This window comes from Ammospiza nelsoni, chromosome 2 (assembly GCF_027579445.1).
Source record: "Ammospiza nelsoni isolate bAmmNel1 chromosome 2, bAmmNel1.pri, whole genome shotgun sequence".
Lineage (NCBI taxonomy): Eukaryota > Metazoa > Chordata > Aves > Passeriformes > Passerellidae > Ammospiza > Ammospiza nelsoni.
The window spans coordinates 89,557,902-89,583,652 of record NC_080634.1 but is presented as its reverse complement, the minus strand read 5'-3'; the positions used below and the strand labels follow the sequence as shown (position 1 = coordinate 89,583,652).

The 25,751-nt window shown below is 42.6% G+C and overlaps 1 protein-coding gene and 1 long non-coding RNA gene across 2 annotated transcripts in view; one reads left to right on the top strand and one right to left on the bottom strand.

The window, feature by feature from the left end:
• Positions 1 to 1,801: 1,801 nt before the first annotated feature.
• Positions 1,802 to 25,751, bottom strand: part of NPAS2 (neuronal PAS domain protein 2) — a 53,602-nt gene continuing 29,652 nt past the window's right edge. Inside the window, exons 8-20 of the mRNA XM_059493741.1 lie at positions 25,308 to 25,390; positions 24,296 to 24,402; positions 23,004 to 23,151; positions 22,324 to 22,405; positions 21,487 to 21,628; positions 20,658 to 20,764; positions 20,393 to 20,485; positions 14,445 to 14,591; positions 8,572 to 8,766; positions 7,095 to 7,276; positions 6,501 to 6,593; positions 4,423 to 4,609; positions 1,802 to 3,276 (exon numbers count right to left, since the gene is read on the bottom strand). Coding sequence (XP_059349724.1) covers positions 3,091 to 3,276; positions 4,423 to 4,609; positions 6,501 to 6,593; positions 7,095 to 7,276; positions 8,572 to 8,766; positions 14,445 to 14,591; positions 20,393 to 20,485; positions 20,658 to 20,764; positions 21,487 to 21,628; positions 22,324 to 22,405; positions 23,004 to 23,151; positions 24,296 to 24,402; positions 25,308 to 25,390 — 1,752 coding nt within the window. The 3' untranslated portion in view covers positions 1,802 to 3,090. The remainder of the gene's footprint in view (positions 3,277 to 4,422; positions 4,610 to 6,500; positions 6,594 to 7,094; positions 7,277 to 8,571; positions 8,767 to 14,444; positions 14,592 to 20,392; positions 20,486 to 20,657; positions 20,765 to 21,486; positions 21,629 to 22,323; positions 22,406 to 23,003; positions 23,152 to 24,295; positions 24,403 to 25,307; positions 25,391 to 25,751) is intronic.
• On the top strand, positions 2,908 to 14,410 carry LOC132070279 (uncharacterized). Its single transcript, XR_009417932.1, has 3 exons — positions 2,908 to 3,011; positions 12,568 to 12,904; positions 14,260 to 14,410. It is a non-coding gene; the product is annotated as an uncharacterized LOC132070279 (long non-coding RNA).

The following is a 25,751-nucleotide window of genomic DNA, read 5'->3' as shown; positions in this document are numbered from 1 at the left end:
AGCCTGATGTAATCACCCTGCCTGCCCGGAAAACCGACCTGAGGGATTATGTTGGGACAAGCTGAGTTTTGGCTATAATGAACTAGAACAGCCCAGCTCTGTCAGGAGGACTGGTGTCGCCTTGTGTGTGCAACAGAGAACAAGTACAATAATCCTAAACTGGAATGTGTGTATGGGGAAGAGCAGGAAAAACTCAGTCTTGACGAAAATCTGCTCTTGTGAGCTGTCTGTATCCTTCCAAACAATGCATTAAACCAGCTCAGAAGATGGTAACCCCATGCTATTTACAGCATCTCCCTGTTAACAGCTTACAGCACCACTGGCTTTAGAAAGTTAAGTGTTTGCTCCAAGGCTGAGTTTGGTTTGGACATACCACTGGCAATTGGGAGAGATGTGGGTTTGTAATCCCCGAGAGTAGAGCAAATTCTTAAAGGAATTTTCCCTCCCTGTGTTTCCTGTCATAATGGTTGAGATCTATCAGCTGCTGCTTCCACAGGTATTTCCTCTGAGGTGCTCATATTCCTTCATTACCTCTTCCTGAACTTTGGGCTTACAGGTTTGTCCCCTCCTTTCCCAGGAGTGTCTGGGATTTATGAAGTCAGCCTCTAGCTTAGCCAACCTCTTGCTTAGGTTTGTCTACATTAATGGAAGGAGAGAAGTTCCTTCAGATACTGAGTGAAACTTTCACATCTAACTTTCTAATCTTCATCTGGTGGGGTCACTCTTGCTTCACTGAATACAACAATTTAAAGGGATGAGCAGGCTAATTCACCCTGGTAACTAAAGTTAGCAGTAAAAACGCTTTCTTAGAGACCCAGTATTTGATTCCCTCATCTTCTCTCAATGAGGGATGAAGGACTGAAATACACATGCACCCATCAGTGCTACCACCCAACCTTGCAGTTGAAGCACCAGGGTAATTCTGTCAATGAATTTTCTTTGGGACATTTTTAGCTTTTTCAGAACTCAGGGCAAATAAGCTTTTTTCCTTTCCATGAAAGCTTACTTTCACAATTTCCAGCTCCTAGCCCAGTTCTCTCTATTGTTCCTATATGGCATAGGAACCTGTGGGCCCTGCTGAATGTGATCCTTGGTACACAAGGGAGGGAAGGCCATGCGTGCACTTTGCTGAACTTCATGCTGGCTCCAGTGGCTGCAAGCTGCCCTGAGGGCCATCCCCTTTCAGTCTTACTGAGGAGAATGAAGACATTCCTGCGCTCAGTTACCCACCTCAGTCTGTGCTAGAGCTTCTCCCTGTCTGCAGAGGGAAAGCAAGCCTGTACCTTGGCTGCTCCATCCTGTAGTCAATTTGAATTTAACACGAAAAGAAGCCTACACAAGGATGCTAAAGTGGAAGCCAGACTGTCTACAGGGCAAGTATTCCAGAAGAGATGTGCCCCAAAACTCAGGACAGCAGTGTCTTAATACACTGAAGCTGGACATGGGTCAAAGCCCTGGCCTATGCTGAATCAAACTGTTCTTTAAACCATCTGTTTTGTGCTAATATAAAACTCTTTGGTTGAAAGTACAAAGCTGCCTGAGGTCTTTAAAGGTGCTTAAAGTTTTAAAGGTGCTTAAAATGAGCTATCTTCACTTGCAGCTAACAAAACTTCCTGAGCTTTCATTCTCAGTGTCTATGCCATGACAAAAACTACAAGGGAAAATACTTGGTTTTTCTAACTGGGTGCCCGACACCATTCAAGTCTGTGGCTAAGATTAAAAGTCTAAAGTGAATCACATAGTTCAACAGTCACAGGAAAATGTGTGCAAGTCCTGCAATAAAGCCTTTTGGCTATTTTATTTTATTCTACAAATAAAGACAACTGTCCATCATTAAATGGAAAAAAATAATAGTTTGAGTTGTATATAGCATGAAACAGTAGTTCCCTTCACAAAAACATTTCTAATTCATTAGTTTATTACAAAATACCCACTCACAAAAAAACACAAGCACAATCTTTATACTTGTGAAATGAGTTGATATTTCATATACAAAATAATTTCCACATAATTCCATATAATTTTATTTTATATAGAAATAGGTCATTATTACAACAGCTGTACAATACACTACTTTTTATTTAATAATTACATAAAATCTTTCTTAGAAACATATCAACGGAAAACATACAAAAAAAGCGAAAAGTGCATTTTCTTTTGTTTTTTTTCCTCCAAAGGAAAATTTAATCCTAAATGTTATAATGAAAGAGATATGTAATAGTCTGCAGCATCCCAAGTCAGTGGGCCAAAACACAGTGCATATTTCTCAGAGACTTGGAGTGGGTGAGTTTAGGTTGAAGAAGGATTCATGTTGTACTACCGGAGAATTGCATGATTGTGCTTACAATTTGAGTTCTCCTTTGCAATCACAATTCATGTAGGAAACAGTCCAGTGTGGGTTGTGGGTTTGTTTTTTTTTTTGGTTGTTTTGTTTTTAGTAATGAAGAACAGTTAGGGTAAGCTGCATAATACTTTTCAGATTCTAAATCAAGGGTTATGAGCTGTAGACCATCTTCACCAATGGCTGGGCTTTTTCCTCCATTGGATGTGCTAATTTGGCCACAAGAATAAAGAAACAAACTTCTCTTTACAGAAAGTGCCTAGTTTTCTCATCTGTGCAGTTGTGCAAAATAATAACAATAATCATAATAAAAATAATCTCTTGTTCTCTCCTCGATAGACCTTTGATGCAGTGCTTTTCATACACAAAAGAAGAACTGAAACAGTGAAGGCCAAGTACCTCATGAGTCTGTTGACAGTCTTTTGCAATTGCCAGATGGCTTCCAGGGTGACAGGGCGGGACTGACGGCCTCTTCCTGTGCTCCCAGAGGTGATGGAGGCTGCACAGGATAGTGCTCCTTGTGACTCTGCTCTGTCAGTACATCCTGTGCTCTTGACACAGCGCAAACGGAAGCCAGCGTGCCGGGAATGCGCTGTCCGTGGCAGTCTGCACTCTGGGCGTACTTCTGTCACAGAGCTTGGAAAGAAATGCTTGTGCAAAAGCCAGAACAGTAAGTACAAAGTCATTCTCTTCTGCCTCATGTGCCCATTGGTTAAAGCTAATCGTGCATTGATTGTGCTGGTGGGACTCTATCGCAGTGGCTGTGGTAAATTTGATGATTCTGATAAACTATTCCTCCTTCTTGATGTTAGCTGCTGTTGCTGTTGTTGCTGCTGTTGTGTCTGATGATACCCCATATTTCCTTGCTGTGGCGAGTAAGATGGCAGGAGCAAAGAATCGGGTTGTTCATTGTGCAAAGAACTTGGTGTTTGCACCTACAGATAAAACAAAATTTATCGTGCGGTTTGATTCTTTCACGCGTTAATGCTCTTTGTCCTCAGCTTACAGGATGCTTAAAAATACTACTGGTTTGCTGGCTTCTATTTCTGGAGCTGTTTGGCATGAGATTAGCTTAACTAATGCTAGAAGGAGTGGACATAAATTGCAACAAAGAACATTGAAATGGTTTTCTCACAGTAATGCACTGCCTGGGATGTGCAGGTTATCCTGAAGAGCCTGTTTGGGAACCGTGTGGGTGAACATGTCAGAAATGACAGGGATGGGTGGCAGAAATGAAACAGCATTTTCTAATGTGCCTCATGCTGTCCCTTCTAGCCCTTCCTTTTCCTGAGCTTACAGTTGGGTGTGACCTTGCAGTGTTGAAGCTGATGTGAATTTTGCAGATGCTTTATTGGAAACAGTATCTGCCAGACTTTTTTCATTAATTCTCAGGCTATGATAAGGATTTCATTTCAATAACAAGAGTTTAATAATTTGAGGTTGGTTATACTCTTTGGGTGATGCCAGTGGATATGTGACCAGGTTTCAAAGACTTGGTTCAGCTCCTGTTGAACTAATACAGACACACCTCATTTCCTCCCTTTATTTTAGTATGTGTTGAATTAGGTCAAAAATAAGTATTTTTTCATATTCGAATCACCTGGTTCTTCCAGGCAACGTGCTCCACTTTATCTTCTTTGCCTTGTGGAGTTGAGAAAACAAGTTAGTTTCCTGAAGGGATCCAGATATCTGATCCAGATCTATTTTATGTTGATGCTGGTAATTAAAAATCATCTTTTGACTTGTAAACTAAGCAAATTTTCTACTGAATAAAGAGAACAGAACAAATCCTAAGGCACTGATTTTCTCCAGCTGGAAATAAACTTTAAATATATCCAAGATAATCTGATTATGCTTTAAATGTACAGAATTAGTAATTTTCTTTTAAATATTCTGATTGTTCCCACTGCTCCCTTGCTGTACTAGTACCAGCCACCGTAGCAGTGTGTCACAGGTCAGAATCTCTTAAATGGCCATTTCTGCCAGGATCAGGCTCCAGCAGAAACCTGGGCCCCATTTGCACAGCCCACTCACCTTGTTCCTCTGTGTGCACACTTTACACATCATCCTCTTTGTCCTACCTGCAGGTAGCGTTGCTGCTGATGCTGTTGGTGCTGGAGTTGCATAGGTGGCAAAGAGGATGGCTGGGAAGGAGGGGTAGTGGTGAACCCTTGGTTTAACACTGCTTGTCCCATCAGTACGATTGGAGAGCTGCTGCTGGAAGTCTGCACTTCCAAACTTTGAAACATTTGTTGGGTTTGAGAATACCTATGGAAGAAAGAAGCAAAACAATCAAGAACAAAGTGTTGGAAACAAAGGTCTTCTCTTAGAAGGGGGATGGCAATCCCTAGTCTTCCTAAATCATAGAATCACAGCATGCTGACCTTAAAGACTGTCTAGTGCCAACCTGCCTCCCATGGGCAGGGACATCTTCCACTAGATCAGGCTGCTCAGAGCCCCATCCACCAATCTGGCTTTGAACACTTCCAGGCATAGGGCACCCACCACTTCTCTGGGCAACCTGTTTCAGTGCCTCACCACCCTCACAGTAAAGAATTTCTTCCTAATATCTAATCCAAACCTGCCCTCTTTCAGTTTAAATTCACTAACTTTTTTCCTATTCCTATATGTTCTTGTAAAAAGTCCCTCCCCTTCTCTCTTGTAGCCCCTTTTAGATAGTGGAAGGCTGCTGTAAGGTCTCCCTGTGCCTTCTCTTCTTCAGCCTAAACCCCCCAGATAATTCCCAATAAATTATTCCAGTGCATGGGACCTGCTAATATGAACAACAGCATTACTGGCAGCACTGCTTTCCCTTACTCTGTGCATGAGCTGGGCTTGGAGGGAAGAATACATCTCACCTCAAAATCCAGATCACATTTTAGATTCATTAAGAATTCTGGTTTATGCACATCTTGTCTTCAGCCACAGCATTCACATCCCCGGCTCATTAAACCAAATGGCCTTTGATTCTGTTTTAATATGCTGAGCCCTGAACTGCAGCAAGAGAGAAGCCAATGCACCGCCTGTCCTGCTGCCTGTGCTCCCCTGGGGGGGTGGTGATCTCCTGCAGACACAAGGCTAGGGTTGATTACTTCCTAAGCTGCTCATACGCATATTGCCACTTATCAGCAGTTCCCATCACCATGAGCCCTGCTCTAGGAACAGAAGAAGCCTCTAGAAAACCTCTGGAATGAGGGATGTGACAGAACCAAAATACTCATCTTCTCTTGCCATTCTGCTTCTGCAAAGCAAAACTTAAATATGTGTTGTTTTGTGGAAGGCTGTGGGCAAAACCACAATGGAACTATTGCCAACCCAGCCTGATTCTGTTTATCCTGTAAAGGGTGATGAGATCATAGTGTGGCTTGTGTTCACTCAACAGCTGTTCAACATTAGGGTTTAGTTAGAAATGCTACAGTCTGGGTACTTGTATGAGGATGGGAGCTCCTATAAAGGGGTCCCATGAGTCAAGTCTACATGAACTGGGAGATGCATCTTTGCAAATAAGGCCTCTTTTATTCAGAGGCTTAAAGCAGAGCTACAATATTTACATTTGACAAATTAACTCAAGATAATTTTAAACAACAATAATGATGTCTAAAAAAAAAACAAGTACTGAATACGTACATTCCTGAGATAACATTAGAAGAGTACTGTTTTGTAAAAAGAATTATTTTTAAAGGAATGATGTGCAAACAGTTGGTTATTATTTTATCAGTTCACTATTAAGTACAGTGACAAAAAACAGCGTAACAAAGGGTATATTTTGACCAGTGTGTTCTGCCTCCTTCATCTAAGTTTTGAGGAGATAAAACAACTGAGCTGATGCTTTCTATTTTCACCAATCATTTAACTGAGCCAGTGCTGACTTTCTCACATTTACCTTTGGTGGGTCAGAAGTTCTAGTGCTGAAGCAGGCAGCATGTGAGGGACAACAATTCCCCCAGCCATGGCTTGTTAAAATGCCACTGGCACTTTGTGTTTCTCTCTGTCACTCTTCCTGATATGACCAGGCAGGATAAGGCCGACCCAGATGCTGGAAGGCAGGCTCAGCACAGTAACACATTCCCAATATTTATAACTACTTAATCATCTTACAAAAGAAGGCTACTTCCCCTCAAAAGCAACTTTAATGTTTTATCTTCAACAAGGCACGTACTTGGCCTGGGATCCCGCCATGCTGAGGTCTGAAGGGTGTCTTGCATTACAGGACCCAGGCATCATGGGCTGAATAGGCTGGCTAAGCAACAATCTGGCACACGAGGGGAAAAAAAAAAAGACATTGCTGGAAGACAAGGACCATACAACTCCCACAGTGTGCAAAGAGAAGCGGCATTTTCACGGGCACGGCACCGGGCTGAGGAGTGTGAGGAGCTCTGATCCAGCTGCCGGCTGTGGCAGGCGCGTCCTGGGCACCGCGAGGCGGAGGCTGGGGCAGCGCCTGCCCTCTGGGGTGGTATAGGTACTGGACATCCACCTCATAAATCACATTTTTTACCATTATTATCTGCTAGGTATATGGATGCTTGAATAATATTTTACAACTTCGATTTAATTCACCTTGTGCTCTTCAAAGCCAGCAGCAAGGCATCAGTTTTCATAACGCTATTGGGTGACACAGCTACAGTTTGGGAATTTTAATCCACCCGTGCATTCCTGCAGTCCCAAAGCCGGGGTGCGCCGCGCCCGCTGTTCCCTTCGGGCGGAGCTGTACGCCCAGCCCTCAGCCCCCGAGCGCGGAGCCGGCCCGTACCTGAGCTGCTGGTCGTGGCTGCAGCCGGCGGGCGCGGGGGTGCCGCCGCGGGACAGGCCGCCAGGGGGCGCCGCGGGGCCGCCGCCGCCGCCTGAGGCGAACGGCGCGGGCGCGGGTGCGGGGCGGGGCGGGGCGCGGCCGCCGCCCGGCGCCAGCTCCGCGCTCCGCGCCGCCTTCGGGCCCTGCAAGAGAAGAGGAGAGAGCGGGGAGACAGCCCGGCTGCGGCACCAGTGCCTGGCGCTGCCGCCAGCCGGCTCCTGCCACCGTACGCGAAACGACTGTCATGGCCACAGCTGCCCCGGGCCCGCTCCTGCCGGCCCGCAAACCTAAACGACCCCCCAGTTACGGCAGGAGCAAAGTGAAGTGTGAGGAGCTGCCGCCGACCCCCGTCATAGCAAGAGATTAAAGAATAAAAAAAAGTGTTGTTTTTCCCCCCGCCCCCCCATTTCACAGAATGACAGGCCAGGTCAGGTTGGAAAGGACCACAGTGGGACATCTGGTCAGGCCTCCATCCTCCAGCAGGGCCATCCCAGAGCACAGGCACAGGATCGTGTCCACAGGCACAGGATCGTGTCCAGACCGTGATTGAGAATCTCCAGCGAGGGAGACTCCACACCCTCTAGGGGCAACCTGTTCCAGTGCTCGGTCACTTGCACAGTGACAAAGAAGTTCTTCCTTGTATTCTGACGAAACTTTCTGGGCATCAGTTTCTGCCCCTTGCCCTGTATTTGCTATACACTCTCTACTTTATTAGAGTCATTATAACACAGGAATGAAGGAGGTGAAATGCTACAGCTGTGGGCTCAGAAGACAATAATGGAAATATGCTTGCTACGCAATTGGGAAGCAGAGGAACTGAGTTTTCTGTGAAGGGAGGTACAACAGGTGGGTGGAAGAGCAAACACTGGAAATGTTGAGAAACCAGCAGTATGAACAAAAAATACAGTGCCAAACCTAATAGCTTTCACAGATCTCAGTTACTGCTCAGGCTGAACTTTATTTTGCTCTGCAGGAACCTGTTAACGTTGACAGCCTGAGGGTCTCAGAAGAATCTCAATGTATTCTGTGTGCCACCACAGCAGACAGGCTTTGTTGTGTTGGTGGTGTTCGACTGGGCTCAGGGAGCAAGTATTCTGAGAGGTCTCACTATTTCAAGTTTCCAGTGGGATCAGTCAGGTTTCTTTCAGGACCACCTGAAGACCAGTAAGTCACTGACACGTTTTGCATGCCTCCCTCCTCCATTTTCAATCTGAAACAGCTGCTCAAGTAACCCTCCTGGCTGCGATATTAAAAACAGGCTTTAAGGTAAGGTAAACACTGTAGGGAAACCCTTTTTATAGGCTGCCCTTTTACAGAAGCATAGGAAAGGGAAGGCAAAGGCATAGTTACAGGACTGACACGATTTTACTTGCTTGCTTAAGAACAGCTCAGTGTCTCCTGTCCATCTAAATGCTTCTCTGTTCAAAGAAATGATTACCTGGCTCGATATCACGCTTGCTTCTCTCAGTGACTGCTGGTTCGGCGTTTGTGAAGATGTGATTTGCCCTTGAAGTTGAGAACTGGGGACAAGCTGCTGCTGAGAAAGGGTCCCTGACCTCTGCTGTAGCTGTTGTGGGTCCAGCTGCTGAGTGCTGCTAAAGCTCAGGGACACTGTTGGCTGCTGTAAGATCATCTGGAAAAGAAGAAGGGAGGATTTATTTACATAGCCCAGATGTTTTGAATAATGAATGTGACAGAAGTAAATCCAAAAGTATATTCTAAAATAAAGTTATCACATTTCTGGAATCACAGCACGTTTACTGTTAGTTGGAAATCACCTATCATTCCTGCATTAACAGCTCTATTGTCTCTAGTTCCTTGGTTTCTTGTTCTGCAAGTGCACCCATTACTTGTGAAATGTGTCTACAAGGTGCAAGTCCTCTCTCCATGGGGCAGGCACAACCCTCTTAAGAGCAGTTCCCAGTACATTCACTGTGTTCTGGGGCATCCTGACCAAAGAGAAGAGAGTAACTCCATGTCTTTTCAATCCTTTCAACAAAATCCACCTGCCTTTCAGACAGAACTATCTTTTAATTTGTCTCTGGAAATTCCCAACAGTTTACACCCAGCTGAGTTGTCAAATGTTTTTAATGAGGCCACAGTCAGGCCAGAGCTCTCCAAGCTGAATGGCCGTGTCCTTATCACTGACAGGATGTGTAAACAGACAGTCACTGTCATTTATCTGATTTCCCATCAGGTAACTGTCACCTGGTGTTCTTCCTAACTGTGCCATGCATTCCACTTGTGCAAAAGAGCTAGCACCTCCTCTCTTAGTGTTTCTGTAAATGATGTCCTCTCTACTTTTGCATTTCAAGATGAAGCTTTCTTCTTTAAAAGTTACAGGACTTGGGAATTTTTGCTCTTCTAGGGGCTATTTTTTTATTACAGCTGTAAAGAGGGAAAAGTAATATTTTAAAACAATGTGTTATTAATGCCACAAGCTCTCTTTGCAGTATTTCAGACCTAGCCTTTCTGCCACCAAGGGCTGTATGGAGATACACATCCCACACTGTTGACAGAATTTTTGGATCTGATTCTGATTCCACACCACTGTTGCATGTATGGAACTTCATTAATTTAAGTGGAGCTACTTAAGTTTTAAATGAAATCAGAATCACAATTATTCTCTTTATTATTCATCCATCAGTCTCATGCCTAGCAGTACATCTGAGGTATGCCCAGTAATTAGTACACCTTTGTGCAGCTTATTGCTGTATTAACAATTCCCTAAACTATCATGTCTCCTCTCATTTTTCCTGGAAAAAGCCCATAGCTTTTCCAAAGGCCCAGCATAATGTATTGCTTTTCTTTGCAAAAGTATGGCTTGATCCATCATGGTTGTACTTATTTACCTAGCTTTAAAAACACAGCTTATTTAAATATGATAAATTTTTAATTAATTTATGCATGCCAAGATTTTACCTAGGAAAAAAGGGACAGACAAAGCTTACATTAATCATCTGGGAGAAGGGGACGATTAAGGAAAAGCAACATCTTGTTTCAGGTGCTGTAGGCTAACCACATCTCAGAGATGTCTGATAGGAATAAATGGGTCAAGTGACAGGGTTGGGGCTGCTGCTTGCAGCGGGTCTGAAACTAGCTCTGAGTGTTGTCTTTTAAAAACACTGCTCACTGAGTATGGAGCCATTACATATCAGAAAGACAGATGGTCTTGCAACTTCTGCCAAGTAAATAGGCCTTATTATGAATAAATCAAAGACAAATATAATGAAAATTCATTTAAAATTCATTTTCTTGTTTCTTTTCTGTACATAGAAGCTAAGTTTTGGACATGTTTAGTACATGAACTCCCTTGATTAGCCCTAGCCATGAGACAGGTCGCCACTGATATAAAATTTGATATAAAACTAAGAATGGGCAAAGCAAGTGGTGCATGTGAAAAAAGTGATGGGAAGGGCTTGTGAGCCCACTGGTACTGGACAGATCACTGCAAATTAAGACATTTAGGAGGATTAGCTTAGTGTTCTCCTTGTACATGGCACACAGCACTGGAGAAACACTCAGCTCACCCAATGCAAATTCAACATCTATCAAGGTGAATGTCAGGTGGGGTGTGAACTTGCAGCAGACTACTTATTTAGCAGGAACTTCCCTGTGTGCTTACTTTACTTCCAGATGAAGGCCAAGGAGTTTATCCTCCAAAGAAAGCAGAGTAACCTACTTTGCAATTATCAGAGTGTGCCACTGGGTAGGAACGTGCACAGTTAATGGTTGGCAGCTAACACACCATAAATTCAGAACCAAGTTTATCCCAGAAGGCCAATTTCATTTGTTCATGTGTTTGTACCCTGAGAGGGCTCTGAGTGCTTCATACCTGGGGACCCTCTGTTGCCATTATAATGGCCAAAGCAGCATTGTTACCCTCTGGACATAAATGACCTGGAAAAAAGCTTAGAGCAGGAAGCAATGGTGGTTGTGTCCCTGCAGAACTGAAAACTCAAGAGTTAACCTGACAGAGGATCAAAGCATGACATTTCCACTTGTTAGTTAAACCTAAAAGCTTAACTTGTACAAAATTAATGGTGGTTTTTCGCAATGTGCCTCTTTTGTGATAGTCTTGTCAGAATTCCCCCAAAACGCTGAAATACAGCAGCTTTAAATAACAAGAAAAACCTTTTCACAAAAAATGAAATCTTTCCCTAAGTAGATAAATTAGCAGCCCCCTAACTGTATTGCTGCTAATGATATGTCTCGTTGGTGATTTTGTGGACTGCAAGGTCAGTGAAGCATCTTACAAACATTTTTTAATTGGCCAGATTGTTAACATACACAGCAAAGCAGCAAGGGAGAGGAGGGACCCTCTGACACTGCTGCCCCCTCATTCCAAGATAGAAGAGCCCTACAGCTAATGGCTGAACCACACTGACAAGGCATCCTGAGGAAAACATCTTTTTGACTCTACCTGTCCTTTGGATAATCAGGGGATTATAGCTTTTGGGCTCATCATTACAGGCATCAAGACTCTTTCTTTATGTAAAATATATAAAGATGAGAAGCACAGCACTGGGAAGCTGAGATTCATGACTTCGAAGAGAGCCTGCTTTGCAAATGATGGGTGGCTGTGGATGGTCTTGATTGTAGTTCTTGCAAGCTGTTCTGGTTCAGCCTTTCTGCCTTCCTCTTGCATCTGTGAATCATTAGCTAGACTGTTCAAACTGGAGCAGACACAGCATCCTTCAGACTTCTGAGGTTACTCTTCCTGCTCTTGTCCTTCGTTGTCAGGAGAAGCAGTAACAGGGATCTAATGGGGTTTCGAACACTTTTATTCAGGGCCTGCAACCCTCCCGATAGTTTCATCTTTCTCTGCACAAGGCTCCTGCAAACAGTTTCTAATGCAGACTACTGTGCTCAACATCTGTCTGTCTGGGAAAGCATTTCTTAGTGGACTGCTGTACTCAGTTTTGAAGATCTCTGAAGGAAATGGAAATCGAGCTTAATTCTCCATGGAGCTACCTGTACATTTCTATGTGGAAGGGAGTGAACCGGTGGGGATGATATGCTAATAAATCAGCTAATAGGGGAAAAGCAGGAAGCACTTCCCCCTTTTCAAACAGCCTACATCACTCCCCCACACTTACAGCTCTATTATGCAGTGTATTAAAGACACCAGAAATGTGCTTGATAGTAGCCAGTTTGTTACAATGCATTTTAGCTTTGATAGTAGACACAGATCAATGTCTGACATCCAGCTCCCTGAATGATGAAATCTGTGCAGCAAAGCACGTGGTTGGATTTCTGATTTAACAGTTTACTCCTTGCTGCTTGTGAGTCACAAAAGAGCTGCATGCAAAAGTGTGCAGCTTTCTTTCAAATTACCCCTAGCCAAGTAAGAGAAAAATTATTCCTCATGTCAATCTATCCTTGCAACAGCACAGTAATTTCTTTGTGTGTTTTTTGTTTTTTTTTTACCTAGAGAAAGTTGGAGAAGAAAAAGGTCCTGGCCAGGAGTCAGTGTAACCACTTGCATCTCATCACCTTGTCTGATTGCTCTGAGGAGACCAAAAGGCACACAAAATACAGAGGATGTGTTCTCCATCCAGCATTGCTGGATGATCCCTGTCCAGCATTGCCATTTAAGGCAAATATGCAGCCCCCTGCATTTCCAAGCTCTTTCCATTCTCCCTGCCTCTCAGTACTGCATCTGTAAACTGGAAATTGGTAGGTACTGACAGAAAAGAACTTGTAATGGTCTGAAAATACTTGGTCCAACCTGGTGCAGTCTTCATGCGAGAGGGCATCACCCAGATGATGTAAGTCAGAGCTACAAACTGGTAATGGGGGGGGGGGGGGGGGCAATACAGATCAACTCACCATTAATTTACCCTCTGGGCTTCTGCCTGAGCTCCCTCTGAGTGTATGTGAGAATCTGTCCCATGGTCTTTGTGCTGTTAAATGCATCCTAATGCATATAGGAGATAGCTTTCTAAAACCAGAATCTGTTTCTTGCATATAAGAATGTGCTCTGAAATTCTGTTTTTGCCTGAATGACGAAAAAAAAGAGTGTGTATGATTATTGAAGACATCACCAGGAGAGAGTAATGGTTGTCACCCAATTAAAAAGAGAGAAAGTGAGAATATAATGTCTCTTGATATTCATAATAACAATAATAGCTTTCAGACATATGACATGATTCTGAACTGAACACCTGTTAATTGCATAGAGAATTTTTCTTCCCATTAATCAAAGTCAGCAGAGAACCAACAGAAGAAACACACTGAAGCTAAACCCGGTCTCCCTGTGTGATTGTATGGCACCAGAACAGGGAGTTCTGGGTTTGGAACCCACAGCTGCTGTGTCATCTTACAGCAGTGCACATGCAGCAACTTAGGTGGCAAAGTTTCTAATTTGGCTTTGCTGATCCCTTAATTACCTAAACATACGATCGCAATTTGTTAATGTGTGAAACTGCATTTCACAGATGCTGATCATGGGTGAGAGTCTATTTCAGTGTGGAAGTTGCAAGCAAAATTCTCACTGACTTCAGTAGGTCCCGTCCTGTTTGTAAAATACTCTTGAGATGTTTGTTTCCTTGACAAAGCTTGTCTTCTAAAATAATCTTGTTAGTATAGTACTCACCAAGTCCCCAGTGCCACATTTCTAGCAAGGATCATTTAACCTGGCATTTATATTTAAATTATGAGGAATATAGTAGTAATCACCCACATTCAGAAAACTCCATAAAACTGGATGATTTGTCCACTTGTTGTTAAAGGAAACCTGTGATCTACTAAACTTCACTTACTATTATTTCTGAGGTTTGGTAGACGGAAGGGGTACAAAGCACATACTGTATCAGAGAATTCTACCTCTGTGTAGGAGGTGTCAAAGGCAGAAGCAGAGCAGGCTCAGTCAGCTTCACCCTAAAGGCTTAAGCCTGTCTGGTGAAGAAAAAATTCAGATACCTCCAAGGTGTGAACAAATTAACATTAGCAGAATTTCAGGGGTTTTAAGGTGACAAGGAAGTCTGAACTTGAACACTCTTTCTACTACAGCTCCTCAGTCTGAAGACTTGGTAGATAAAGTAATAAAATGCAATTGTAAATGACCCTAATTATTCTTCTCCTCCTCCTAAGGCTGAGGTATTCCTTCCTTCTCTTCTTCCAGAGAGCTCTTAAACCTTTCTTAACAGAGGTTACTCAAAAGGCTTTTAGAAGGCAACATCCGTCTACAATTCAGATGAGCTACTTTCTACTTGTCCAGATATCCTGGACTCTGGAACAATTTTAAATTTGCCAAGCCTATCAACAGAGAGAGGATGCTTGACTCTGTCCCTTCCAGCAGTAACGCACCTGTACGCTGGAGTCTTGGACCAGGCAGAGCTGCTCCTGGATCTTCTGGAGCTCCTCCTGCTGCCAGCGGATGTTGGCCTGCAGGATCCGTGTCCGCTGCTCCAGCTGGTCCTTGATGGTCTGGAACATGCTGAATTGTGCTGAGAACTGGGGGGAGGAAATAAAAAAAGAGGGGAGGGGGGGAAAATCAGTCATTCTAATACAAACAGCCTCAGTAGAACACTGTTCTGTAAGGAGTTACTGGTCTCTTCATTGTAAAGCACAGCTAAAAAATAAAAATGTCTTTGTAATATACTAACATGCAGACAGAGACATCTTGTCTATTTTCAGGGTTATGCACATATATTAAATTTCCTCGGCTAGAATGATCTGCTTACAGTTGACCATGTTCTGCTGTAAGGACTGTTTTTGGGAATATGCTACTTTAATATATCAAGAGCATCTTAACTGGATGGCAAATGAATGCATTATTTTCATTAGCTTGTAGTTTGGAGCCCTTAGTGTGGCATAACAGCATAATCCAGATGTGTTTTACTAATGCTTTCCTTTTTCAGATCAGAAATAGCAGTTCTGCAATGCTTTGTTCTGCTGATGACTTACTAAGGCATCACACAATAGACCAAAATAAACATTTTCTAGATTTGTACAGCTGAGTAGCACTTAAATGACAAGAAATACTCATTAAGTTATTTTTATATGTGATATAAAATGAATAGCTCAACTCAGTGGAAGAAAGGCTGTTCTAAATAATAGTAAAAAATGGAGATCGTTAATCAAGGTCAAGAAGCAGGTGCACCTCCAATAGCAGCAATACTGGCACAAACTGAAATAATCAAGAGTTGTGGAGAGGACTAATAGCAATAAATCCCTAATAGTTGGTGCTTTCAGGTACAATTCAAAGTTCACCAAAGTTAATTATTACTTTGATAGGCTTTGGAATAATTGCTTTTGATAAGCTCATATTCTAAAAGTAAAAAACAGTCTTTGAAAAAAAGAACAAAACCCTTCAAAAATCTTTTTAAGTTTTTATGTAATCAAGGCATCCAAGATCTTCTTGAAAACATGCAGGGCTGTGAGTGTACAGGCAAAAAAAAATAATTGCTGTGACTGGAAAATGCTGCCCTGCCCTATATTTGTTCCAGTGGCTCTGTGCTAGTGGGTGAGCTGATGCTCGCTGCTGGAGCCTTCCTGCTCCATGGTGCACTGGCTTACATTGTTTCTGGCTTTTTAGTAGGGGAAAAAAGATAACAAGACAGGAATTAAGGAGTGCTCTGCTGCTAGCAGCACTGTACACTTCCTTAGATGAAATTTCTGGCTACTTGGAGAAGGCTAAATGTGACAGAATAGATTTGTATCAGCTAACTAGCACATCTTAAATCAGTTAAGTATGTGAAAGTACCTTTACCTTCCCTCTAGCAAAGCTGACATCTCCAAGTAAATGGCCTTTGGCAGAGAAAGAGCGAGAACTTCAGGAAGTTTATTTCCATTTATCAGGCAGAGGGAGGCTTTCCCACACAGCCTGGGAGGTCACTGCACAGAGTGATGGCCAGGTGGGGGTCAGTCTCTCAGCCAGCCCTGCTTAGGGGCAAGGAGGGCTGCTGAGGTGGTACTTGCAGCTGCTGGTGACAGAGCCCCTTGGCTGCCAGAGGCATCTGTGAGCACTCACTGCTTGCACAGTCTGCCCAAGGCGGGGAAGGGAGCCCTTGGCCCTGCTGTGACTCATGGTGCTCGTGCCTGCAAACAGCAGTGCCATCATCTGCAACCCACTCCTCCCCAGAGCAGAAACATGGTGTCAAACCTCCCAAAGGGAAGTCTGTGTTACTTGGAATTGGGGTTACAGAAGCCAGATCAGGGTCTCCTTTTTTCTTTCTTATCCATGTATAAAGAATTAACCTGAGGAATGGCTGAGCAGAGACCTCAGATGTTTGGGAATAAGAACAAGTGACTCAAAGGGGAATCCACTGCTGTTCGTTGCAGCCCAGCCTTTTGGTTCCGAAGAGTCTCAGGTATCCTGGTTTAAGGAGTGGAATGATGCTGTGAGCAACACATCATGGAGGAGATACAGCAAATTCCTGCTTTAACCTGGCCTGTACAGAAGGATCTTTTAAAAAGACAAGTCTTGTTATCTAATTATATGAACTCTTTTAGAGAGGACTGCTTTTAAGTTTTTAAAAGGATCCTTATTAGAAAAGGAATTAAAAACAGTTTTAGCAAAGAGCTTCATTTTAACTGCCTGTCTTCGTGATGGCAGACTTTTGATTAATATGCAAATTCCTTGATGACCCTTTGAGAAAGGAACCTGATTTTCTTCAATTGATCAATGTAAGGAATTTTAAACTAAGTAATTTCACAATCACTTTATACTTCAAAAAGAAATAAAATCAATTTTCTGGTCTTAGTTTTAAATTTGAATTTGCTTTGCGAAGTTGCATACAAGAATGTATTGCTGTTGATTTTAAATTATTATTCCTTAATTTTTTTTGTGCAGGTTCTTATATTTAGCATATTCATCTTATATTGTCTTTTTGTTCTCTCTTTTACATGCTTTCTGTATTAAAATACTTAACATCAACAATTAGCTGGTATACTGGAGTGAAAGCTGTTATGGATGAAGACAAGGAAATTTCTCTTTTGCTTTTTTCCTTTTCCCACTCTAACCCCCAAATTGTTGATAACTCTAACCATGATCTCTGTGCTTACAGAGCTCCTATTGTTTTTGTACAATGAGACACTAACAGCAATTCAACTGCTCCAGAGAGTATTTATCTCAAGATCATTAACCTCTCTACTAATTAAGGGAGAAATCTCTACTTGTATAATAAATTAAAAGAGCTTAACTCAAAACCTTTCACAGAAAACACTGCTCAGGTTTAACTCTGCCATTGGCATCCGATGAAGTTGCTCTTCATCTCACTTAGGTATTTACAAATCCACAGAATTCTTAGATAAGTGCATGTAATACACAGAAAACTGTCATCTTCCTAGATACAAACACGGGAGACTAAACCTGTGAGATCTCTATAGTTGCACCAGTTTAATCAAGGTTTGTTAATGCAGGCAAAAAAAGCCCTCAAAACAAACAAGCAAAAACCACAGCAGTAATTTTAGTCTGGTTTCTTAAAAAAAGAGTAAAATAAAGTGATGCATTTGGGATCATGTCAGCATATGTTCTGGTAGAGAAGGGCTTGATGCACTAGTGCTGGGTACGGTCCAGGGAAGTTCTACAGACCAGGGAGAGGGGCTGGCACTTCCATGCTGTGATTCCTCTCCTCCACCATGCCCAAGGAGAGGTGTTTTTCTCCACTGAGTGCTACCCCACGGTGCCAGGGTTACTCCCTCTCTCTAGGTGCTGGGGGGCTGCAGCCAGGAGCAGGGACCTGTGGCCCCTGTGTCTGTCAGGACGGTTCCTCATTTCTAATGTGTTGAACAAAAGATGGATCTCCCAAGACAATCTGTTCCTACAAGTGTCATGACAATAGGTAGCTAGGTAAAGAAAAGAGACCCTATTTGCTTTGTAGCTGAGTTTCCTTTAAAACTTTCTTTTCTGCCTGTCTTCCAGCTTTCTTTCAATTCTTCTGGCCCAAGAGATGAGCCATGTTTCTTGCTGGAGACATTCAACAGAGTTGAGAGAGTGTCAAAAATACCAGATTGCTGTAACTTCATGAAGGCTTTAGCTGAGCAAAGGAGAGAAGGATCCACTCATCCCTTGCTCCTGTGGGAAAGGCTGGCTCCATGCACCAGTCCTGCAAGGCACAGCCCCTGGGAAACTGGATTTCATTAATTTTGCAGCTCACCGAACGACTTGTTCTTTCTTCCTTCATCTGAATAACACCTGCTCAATCCCAAACGGATTATTAGTGTTAATTATTATTCAGTCATCAACATCCGCTGTGTTGCAGGGGATTTTAATTTATGACAATGAGGAAGGCAAACAAACAAATATTCTAATTGGGAGCACTTGGTTTAAAGTAAACCATTTACATTCAGGTGACATCTAGGGTGACACTGTGCTGTCTGTTCATTCACACAAGCAAGGCACAAGCTAAAATCGCATTTCAGTGGAGACAAAACCATCACAGCCTTTGCTGGAAATAAAACTACTCAAAGTTTAAGCAGATGGTGCCCGAGGCAGCAGCTAGCTGCTCACTGCAGACACAGTTGTGGCCACTTATAATGTTTTCCCTGCTGCTGCCACCCTGTAGCCAAATGTTAGCCACAAGGATACCCAGGGCCTTCCAGCTCCTGCCATCAGTCACCATCAGCTAAGGACAAGTGGCAGAAAGGCAGAAGGGACAAACCTGTGCAGCTCCTCCTGGCAGCGGGGCACCTGGCCACACCTTTTCTACAAGCTATGGGCTTGTGTTTTGCCACTAAACTGCACAACTGGAAATGGTCAGCTAGGAAGCCAAGAAAGTGTTCCTGGTAGGATGCACACGTACCTGGTTTTGTTCCTCACTCACCTAGTGCTGCAGGCACCTTTGTCTTTTGAATAATTAATTATATTGCTGTAGGCTGACATGTTAATTATTTTAAAGTGGGACGTACAGTGTAGTATCATAACATTCATAACAGTTTATGAAAATCACACGTGTGTGGAGACTTGGTACTCTCTACAGGAGTTTTTCTATGGAGTGTGAACATCAGCAGCCTGAGCTGCAATGTCCTGGTGTTATTTCCCTGCTCCAGGTCAAGCTTCATCCTGAGCTTTGCCAGGAGCACTGCTGTGACTGCTGCCAGAGGGCTGCCTGTGTAGACAGAGTCAGCCCTCTTCCTTTCACTAAGATTTCAGTGGCCAAAGAGGCTTAATCAGTGACTGGATGGCGCTCTAATTTGTCAGAAAAAAAAGAAATGTAGCTGGTGTGCCAGAAAGAGCCTTTTACTGGGAAGGGACAAGGCAGTAGGGGTCTTGGTAAACAACTGGAAAGCTTCTCTTCACAAAGAGCTTTGATGGAGAAGAAAGGGAGGTAGAAAAAAGTCAAACAAAACACACAGAGACTTATAATACATAAACTAATTGATGTTTGAAAATGCATTAATGAATAACGGGGAAAAGTATCTGCAAAAGAAAATGAATGTTCAGAGCAGATAATTGATATGCTGTTTATTCGCTGCATGCTAGCGTGGAGTCATGAAGAGAATATTAAACATGGAAGATAAATGAGAATTTGTTATTTTAAAGCCAGGATCCTCAGGACTTTATATGCTTTATGTGCTACAGAAATAAACTCTGGGGTCTTGTGAGTGAGTATGTGGTATCAATGGTAGAAGCAGTCTAGGTCCAGCAATACTCTGTCATTCCTAAAATCAGAGGATGATGGGGTGTATCATCAGAGCAGAACCACAGGAGAAAAACAATGTGCTGGGACCATGGTATGCAAATCTGTTCTTCAAATTCCACTGCAAATGTAACCCTGAGGTGATGTTTTGGGCCATCACCCACTTTTTTAATAGACTGGAGGAATATGAAATTTGTCTTCAGTGGCATCCTCACCATTACTGGCACACTCACAAAATGGGTGTTGTTGAATTTGCATGTCCTATACTGCTAGTTAGTTCTGCATCAGCACAGCCAAACAGGTGTTTTTAGCAGGACTGGATGTCTCTGTTAGTTTTTGGTTTTAATTCTCATTGTGAATTTGATCTTGAAGGGACCTGGTGCTGTAGAAGTGAAGTTGGAAATTCTTCTTCCATCTGGTTTTTGTCCTCTCATGAAACAGATGTGTGCACACCTGAACCTACATGCACCTGGGCTTCTGAACACCTGCATGCAGTTATATGTTTAAACATACAAGTGTAAAATTCATATTACTTTTCCCACAGTATTTTAAGTGGTTGAGAGTTTGGATTTGGGGATTTTAGTTACTAGAGAGGTAACTTAAAAGCCCCAAAATGAGAAAGTATCAGGAGATAAGCAAGTGACCTATTCCACTTCCAAATCCCCAACTAACCTGTGCCAGAGGTGCAGGCTGATTTTGCAGAGTTGCTTGAGGCAGCAACTGCTGTGGGAGAAGCTCACATGGAAGCTGAGAAGGCAAAGAAACCTAGGTTAAAAACAAAACAAACCAAAACTTTATTTAGAAGTTTGGCTTCTTTAAATTTTAGGTTTCTTCTAATGCCGTGGCTTCTGTGTAAGTTGTTTTTAATTGCTAAGCTGCGTATGTGGCACATGCTGTTACACCCTCTGCCTGTTTCCATGATTCCTTGTGAAGTTACCTGAAGAGCAGTAGGCTGGCTGAGTCTGTGCACAGATAAATCCTGCTGTGCGCTCGGTGCTCTCGGTAAGGGAGTGTTGGACTCTGTAATCAGCTTTGTTGGTGTAGCTGCAAGAAAAGCACCAGTGAGATCTCTCATGCTGGAAATCAACCCTGTTTGAAGGGGGTAATACAACAAGACCTGGGTAGAAATTGTAATGGCCTGGCTAAATTCTAGTGGGAGTCAGGGCTGTTCTTGTTGACTTCAATGGCAATAAAATCAAGCTGATAAGGAGGGTCTGGGCAAAGATAAAAGTAAATGAGACAGATTATGATTCTATGCTCCAATGAGCACTGCAAAAAGACCCATGAACTGTTCTAAACCAGCTGGAACCCCCTTTGTATGGGCCAAATAACTGTAAATTTAGGTTAGCTCATTGGCTTTTTTTCCAGACCAGGAAGCAGAAAGAGTATACCCAAGTCAACACTGGAGCATCCTAAATCTTGGCCAGAGGTGAGTCACCACAGGCTGTTACTACTCATGTAAGTCTAGAGAAATCTTATATTGCTCACAGAGGTGCCCTCAAATCTAAACACAAAATCCTCTTTTTTGTAACAGATTGAAACAGCACATTTCATGTCTAATCCCAGTGTTCATCTTCCAGCATTTAGGTGGCTGTGCTAGAACCTTCTCTCTTGTACATCACTATTTCAGCTTTTGCACTTCTTTGTCAGTGCATATCATCAATACCTCATAATTTACTGTTAAATTAGCAGCTGTGGTATATAAGCGCACATTCTTTAACTTGGCTAAATTAAAAATAATTCCATAACTCAGGAATGCCACTCACATGCTGGGTCTGACTTGGGTGTGTGGGAAGATTTTGGTGAGCTCCTGGATGATACTGAGGGTGTCCGACTAGCGCTGAGGATTGAGGCACCAATATCAAGTGCATTAAAGTGCTGTTCAGGATCCAAGCTGGCACCACTCTCCTAAAACAAACCAGAAAAGGAGAACAGCTATTGCATCTGTCAGAGGTAAAGCATTTTGATATTTAGTAATGGTTGCACTCCAGTTCTTTGGCAGACCTAAAATGACTTGAGCAGAAATAATCTCAGGTAGACCAGCAGACTGGGACAAAGGCATCAATGCCCCTTCCAAACAGCATCAAATGAATACATTTTACAAACAACTATCACTGAGCTAGAAATAAACAGCAAGCTACTGCCATAGTCACTTTGTGCCTTCAGATGTTTTTCCGACTCTTTCTTTTGTGTTCAGTTGGATGTGACAGCAACTGCAACCTCTGTGAGACACTTGGCCATGCACTGAGGACCAGCTTTGTTGTCTTTCCTAAAGAGATCACTGAGATGTTGCCAAGAGGGCTGATTGCCAGAACTTGTCCAAATGCATCTTTAGACTGTAGTACCTTGCCAAGGAAAAGTGAGATATCTTACACTGCCCCTGCCCATGTTCCACTTCATTTGTGGTTGCTACTAGTCTCCAGGTTTATTCTTTCATAAACTCACCTGATTTATGTCAAAATAATTCAAATGAGCAATGAGTTCTGAAGTTAAGAGAATCCACCAACATTGCAGAAAGACAATGCTGGAGTCTTCAGTGATGTTAACACAGAACAAGTTGTGATTGCTACATAAGTTTATGAAAAAAACTTTTCTCATTGTACCTTTAGTGCTGAGGACACCACCTCTGAGGATACTTCTTCCAAGCCCATCTCCTGTCTCCTCTCCACACGAACATCTGCATAACTGAATGGAAAACATAATTCTATGTATCAACATGGAATTGCTATATTTCTTAAAATGTGCTTTAAGAGAGTGGAGAAATAAATTACTGTACATTTTACAGGTTAAATGAGCAGCTGGAAAGTGACTTAAGTCAAATGCTACTGAATAAGATTTGAGAGTGGTTTAATTTTCAAGTTTTGCTCTGTTCCTATCTTCTTGAAGTCAAGATGTATATTAAAGAACTATATAAAAAGGTCAACTTCACATCCTACAACCACTTTATGACTTCACTGGAAAGCTTCTACACATCTCTTTAAAAACAATATAAGGATTAGAGAACATGAATATTTAGGATCTGTCTATTCTCTAATTTTGCACAAAATTAAAAAATGCCATAGTTTATCTGCCCCTAAACTAAAAACAAAAAGTAAGCTCAACATAAACTAAGGTTCAGTCTGATAATTTTTCTATAATTACCCTATTTCCTTCAGAAAGTTCAGGCTTAATTTTTTTGTTATGTAAGTGATGTTATATTTTTAAAAGAACATTCTGGCAGATATGAGGATGCTCCTATCTTCCTGTCCTTTATGTCCTGGCGAGTTGATAGGATTTTCCATACCTTACCACCATGTGAGTGCACACAATGAACTCTGGCTTGGAGTTCCACTGGTGGTAGGTGATGTAGTAATGGGTCTGGAGCCAGATCCACTGCTGTCCTTTGGTCAGAAACCGATAGCAGCACGACTTCCCCTTGCCGAACTGCATCACTGCCAGCAGAAAATACACACAGCTTGGAGCACAATTTCCCATGTGAAAATGACATGAAATGTGAAAAAAAAGTGACAAAAATATCTGTCATAGGTAGACAGGAGTATAAGCAGCAATTTTGAGTAAGTGCTCCTCTCAGCCTTCTGACAGAACAAAAATCATAATGATTAGTAGGTATCTTCTTCTGACACTTTGGATTCCTACACAGCACAATTAACCTTAAGTTTGGACACTAATGAATTAGTGTCCTCTACAATTTAAACAGAGATCTTACCCAGCTTTATGTGCTGATCACATACTGCTTAATTAGACACCTGGGATTATTTTCTAAGAGTGATCATCTTAAATTCTAGAGCAGAAAAGTACAGGATAAATATGCTTGAAAAGATGAGTATTGTGTGCAGATGGATTTAGAATGAAGTAAACATATGAGATAACAGTGTGCAAAGACAAAATTTGAAAGAAAATTCCCAGATTGATAAAAATTCAAACTACACTAAACCAGGGTGTACTAAAGGTTTTGTAGATTCAATAACCTAAATAATCTCTTCTTTTTCCCCCCGGTGATTTCAAGGGGTTCCCAAACATCCACATATTTAGCTTTTCTATATTTCAATGTCAACATATAAAAACTAATGTTGACAGGATACTTTCAAGACAGGCAGAGGTGGTAATCTGAGATGTTAAAGCCAGTTCTGTAAGCAAATATTTGAAAAGCATTGCCTTATTTTCCTTACTTAGTGAAAGAGTTTTTCAATTAAATCCTAGTAGACCGTATTTAAATAATCACAGCTAATCCCAAATACACAGTGAACAACATTAGGGGAAAAAATCCACAAGAATTGCTTGAACTATTTCTGCATATTCTTTACTAATAGAACAGGGGTCAAATCTGACATATTTTATCCATTCAGTGAGTCTCGCTGGCTACTTTTGGGGATTTAGAAGGGAAAATTGTATTTTTCAGAGCTTGGTAAGTCTGTCCCAGATGTCAATCAGCTGCAGTGTCTGCAGTGTGCTACAGCTCTGCTAAGATATACGGGCTGAGGCAGAGTCAAACATCCCCTTCCAAACAACCTTTCACTGAAAAGAGGAGTCCCAGTGTCCAGTGATTCCCAGGAACCCGGGCCATGTGGTACTTACAGTGTTCGTGGCACCTTGCCAGGAGCTCCAGGTCGTCTATGTGGTAATAGTCGTAGCCAGAAGTTCCCAGCACTTCAAATGGAAGGTATCCGATGATCGGCGGCGCTCTGCGGTTGGGCACGACAGGAGGCCATGAAACACAGAAGCAGCAGTTCTGCATGCTGATGCAGAGATGCAAACAGCCCAGATCTACTTTCACTCATCAGTGTATAGCTGTTCACCTCGGGGGGCTGGATCCCCCACCTTGCGCTTGGGATACCCAGCTGGGAGCAGCAATACCGGCAGGGACTATCCCACCAGGACAAGACTATGGCAACACCCCTCCTCCAGGGAAAATGTGACTGTGGAAAGCAGGGCAGCTTCTCAGGGACCTTTATACAGGAATCTGCTGTGAGGGAGTCCTTCCTTGGCTGCTGCTTGGTATGGGGCTCTGCGATGGCTCCTGCAGCCCTTATACAGGGAAAAATGTGTGAGGAGGTGTTTGGAAGCCATCATCTGCTGGGACTGGGGGGATAAGAGAGGAAATCATCTGTGCTGCTTTCCTCTGGGTGCCTGGAGAGCTCATCTGTGGCATGCTGAGGCACTTGCTTTGTACCTTTGCCAGCACAGATGCCTCAGGCCAGCATAGACTTTCCCTCCATAACTCAGTGGGAATTGCACACACGCAATCAATGACTGGATTTGGAAGGAAGGATTTCTGCAGCTGTATAATAATTAGCTCATTTTGCCATGTGACAGACTTTGGTCTGTTGATAATTTTAAAGGAAGGAAGAACAAGCTAACCACAAATTCAGTTGAAGAAATAGAGTCCTTTTGTTTCAAAAGCCCATTAAAAATAAAAGCAAAAGTAAATGCAAAATAGTAAACATCAGCTTTTGTAGGAATTTAGTTGGCAGCCCTTCTGTTCATGAGATTTAGATGTGAAATGGAGCACTACTTGAGAGAAATGTACTTGTGAAATAGTAGCAGAAAAGCACCAAACACAACCAGCAGGGCTTTTCTTGTCACTAACCTGTGATCCAGGAATAAAAATTTCCACTCCAGACTGTGTCTTGATGTGAATTCTTCTAGAGGTTCTTCTACGATGCACATCTCCTGTCCAGTGGAGAAAACTGACTTACTGAGAGTTGGAGCTTCACCCCTCTGCTTCATCTAGCTTTTGTTAGCTATAAATACATGGTGCATAAGAGGAGAAAAAGGATTCACCCATTTTCTGGCCATTCCAGAGAGCAAACTATTGTATTTATCAATGCCAACATTTTTTACAGGAGACAGGGAGAAGAACTTGTAATGCACACGTACTTAAGAGCTGAGACTGTGCCTCAGGGTGCCAAAAGTTTTTTGGCTTTGAAGCAGTGCCTGGGGTGTGATGGCCGTGGGCTTTCCCAGCACCCAGCCTGTGCGTGATCCCACCAGGGCTTGCCACATCTTGCTTCACTCCCTCTGTGTTACTAAA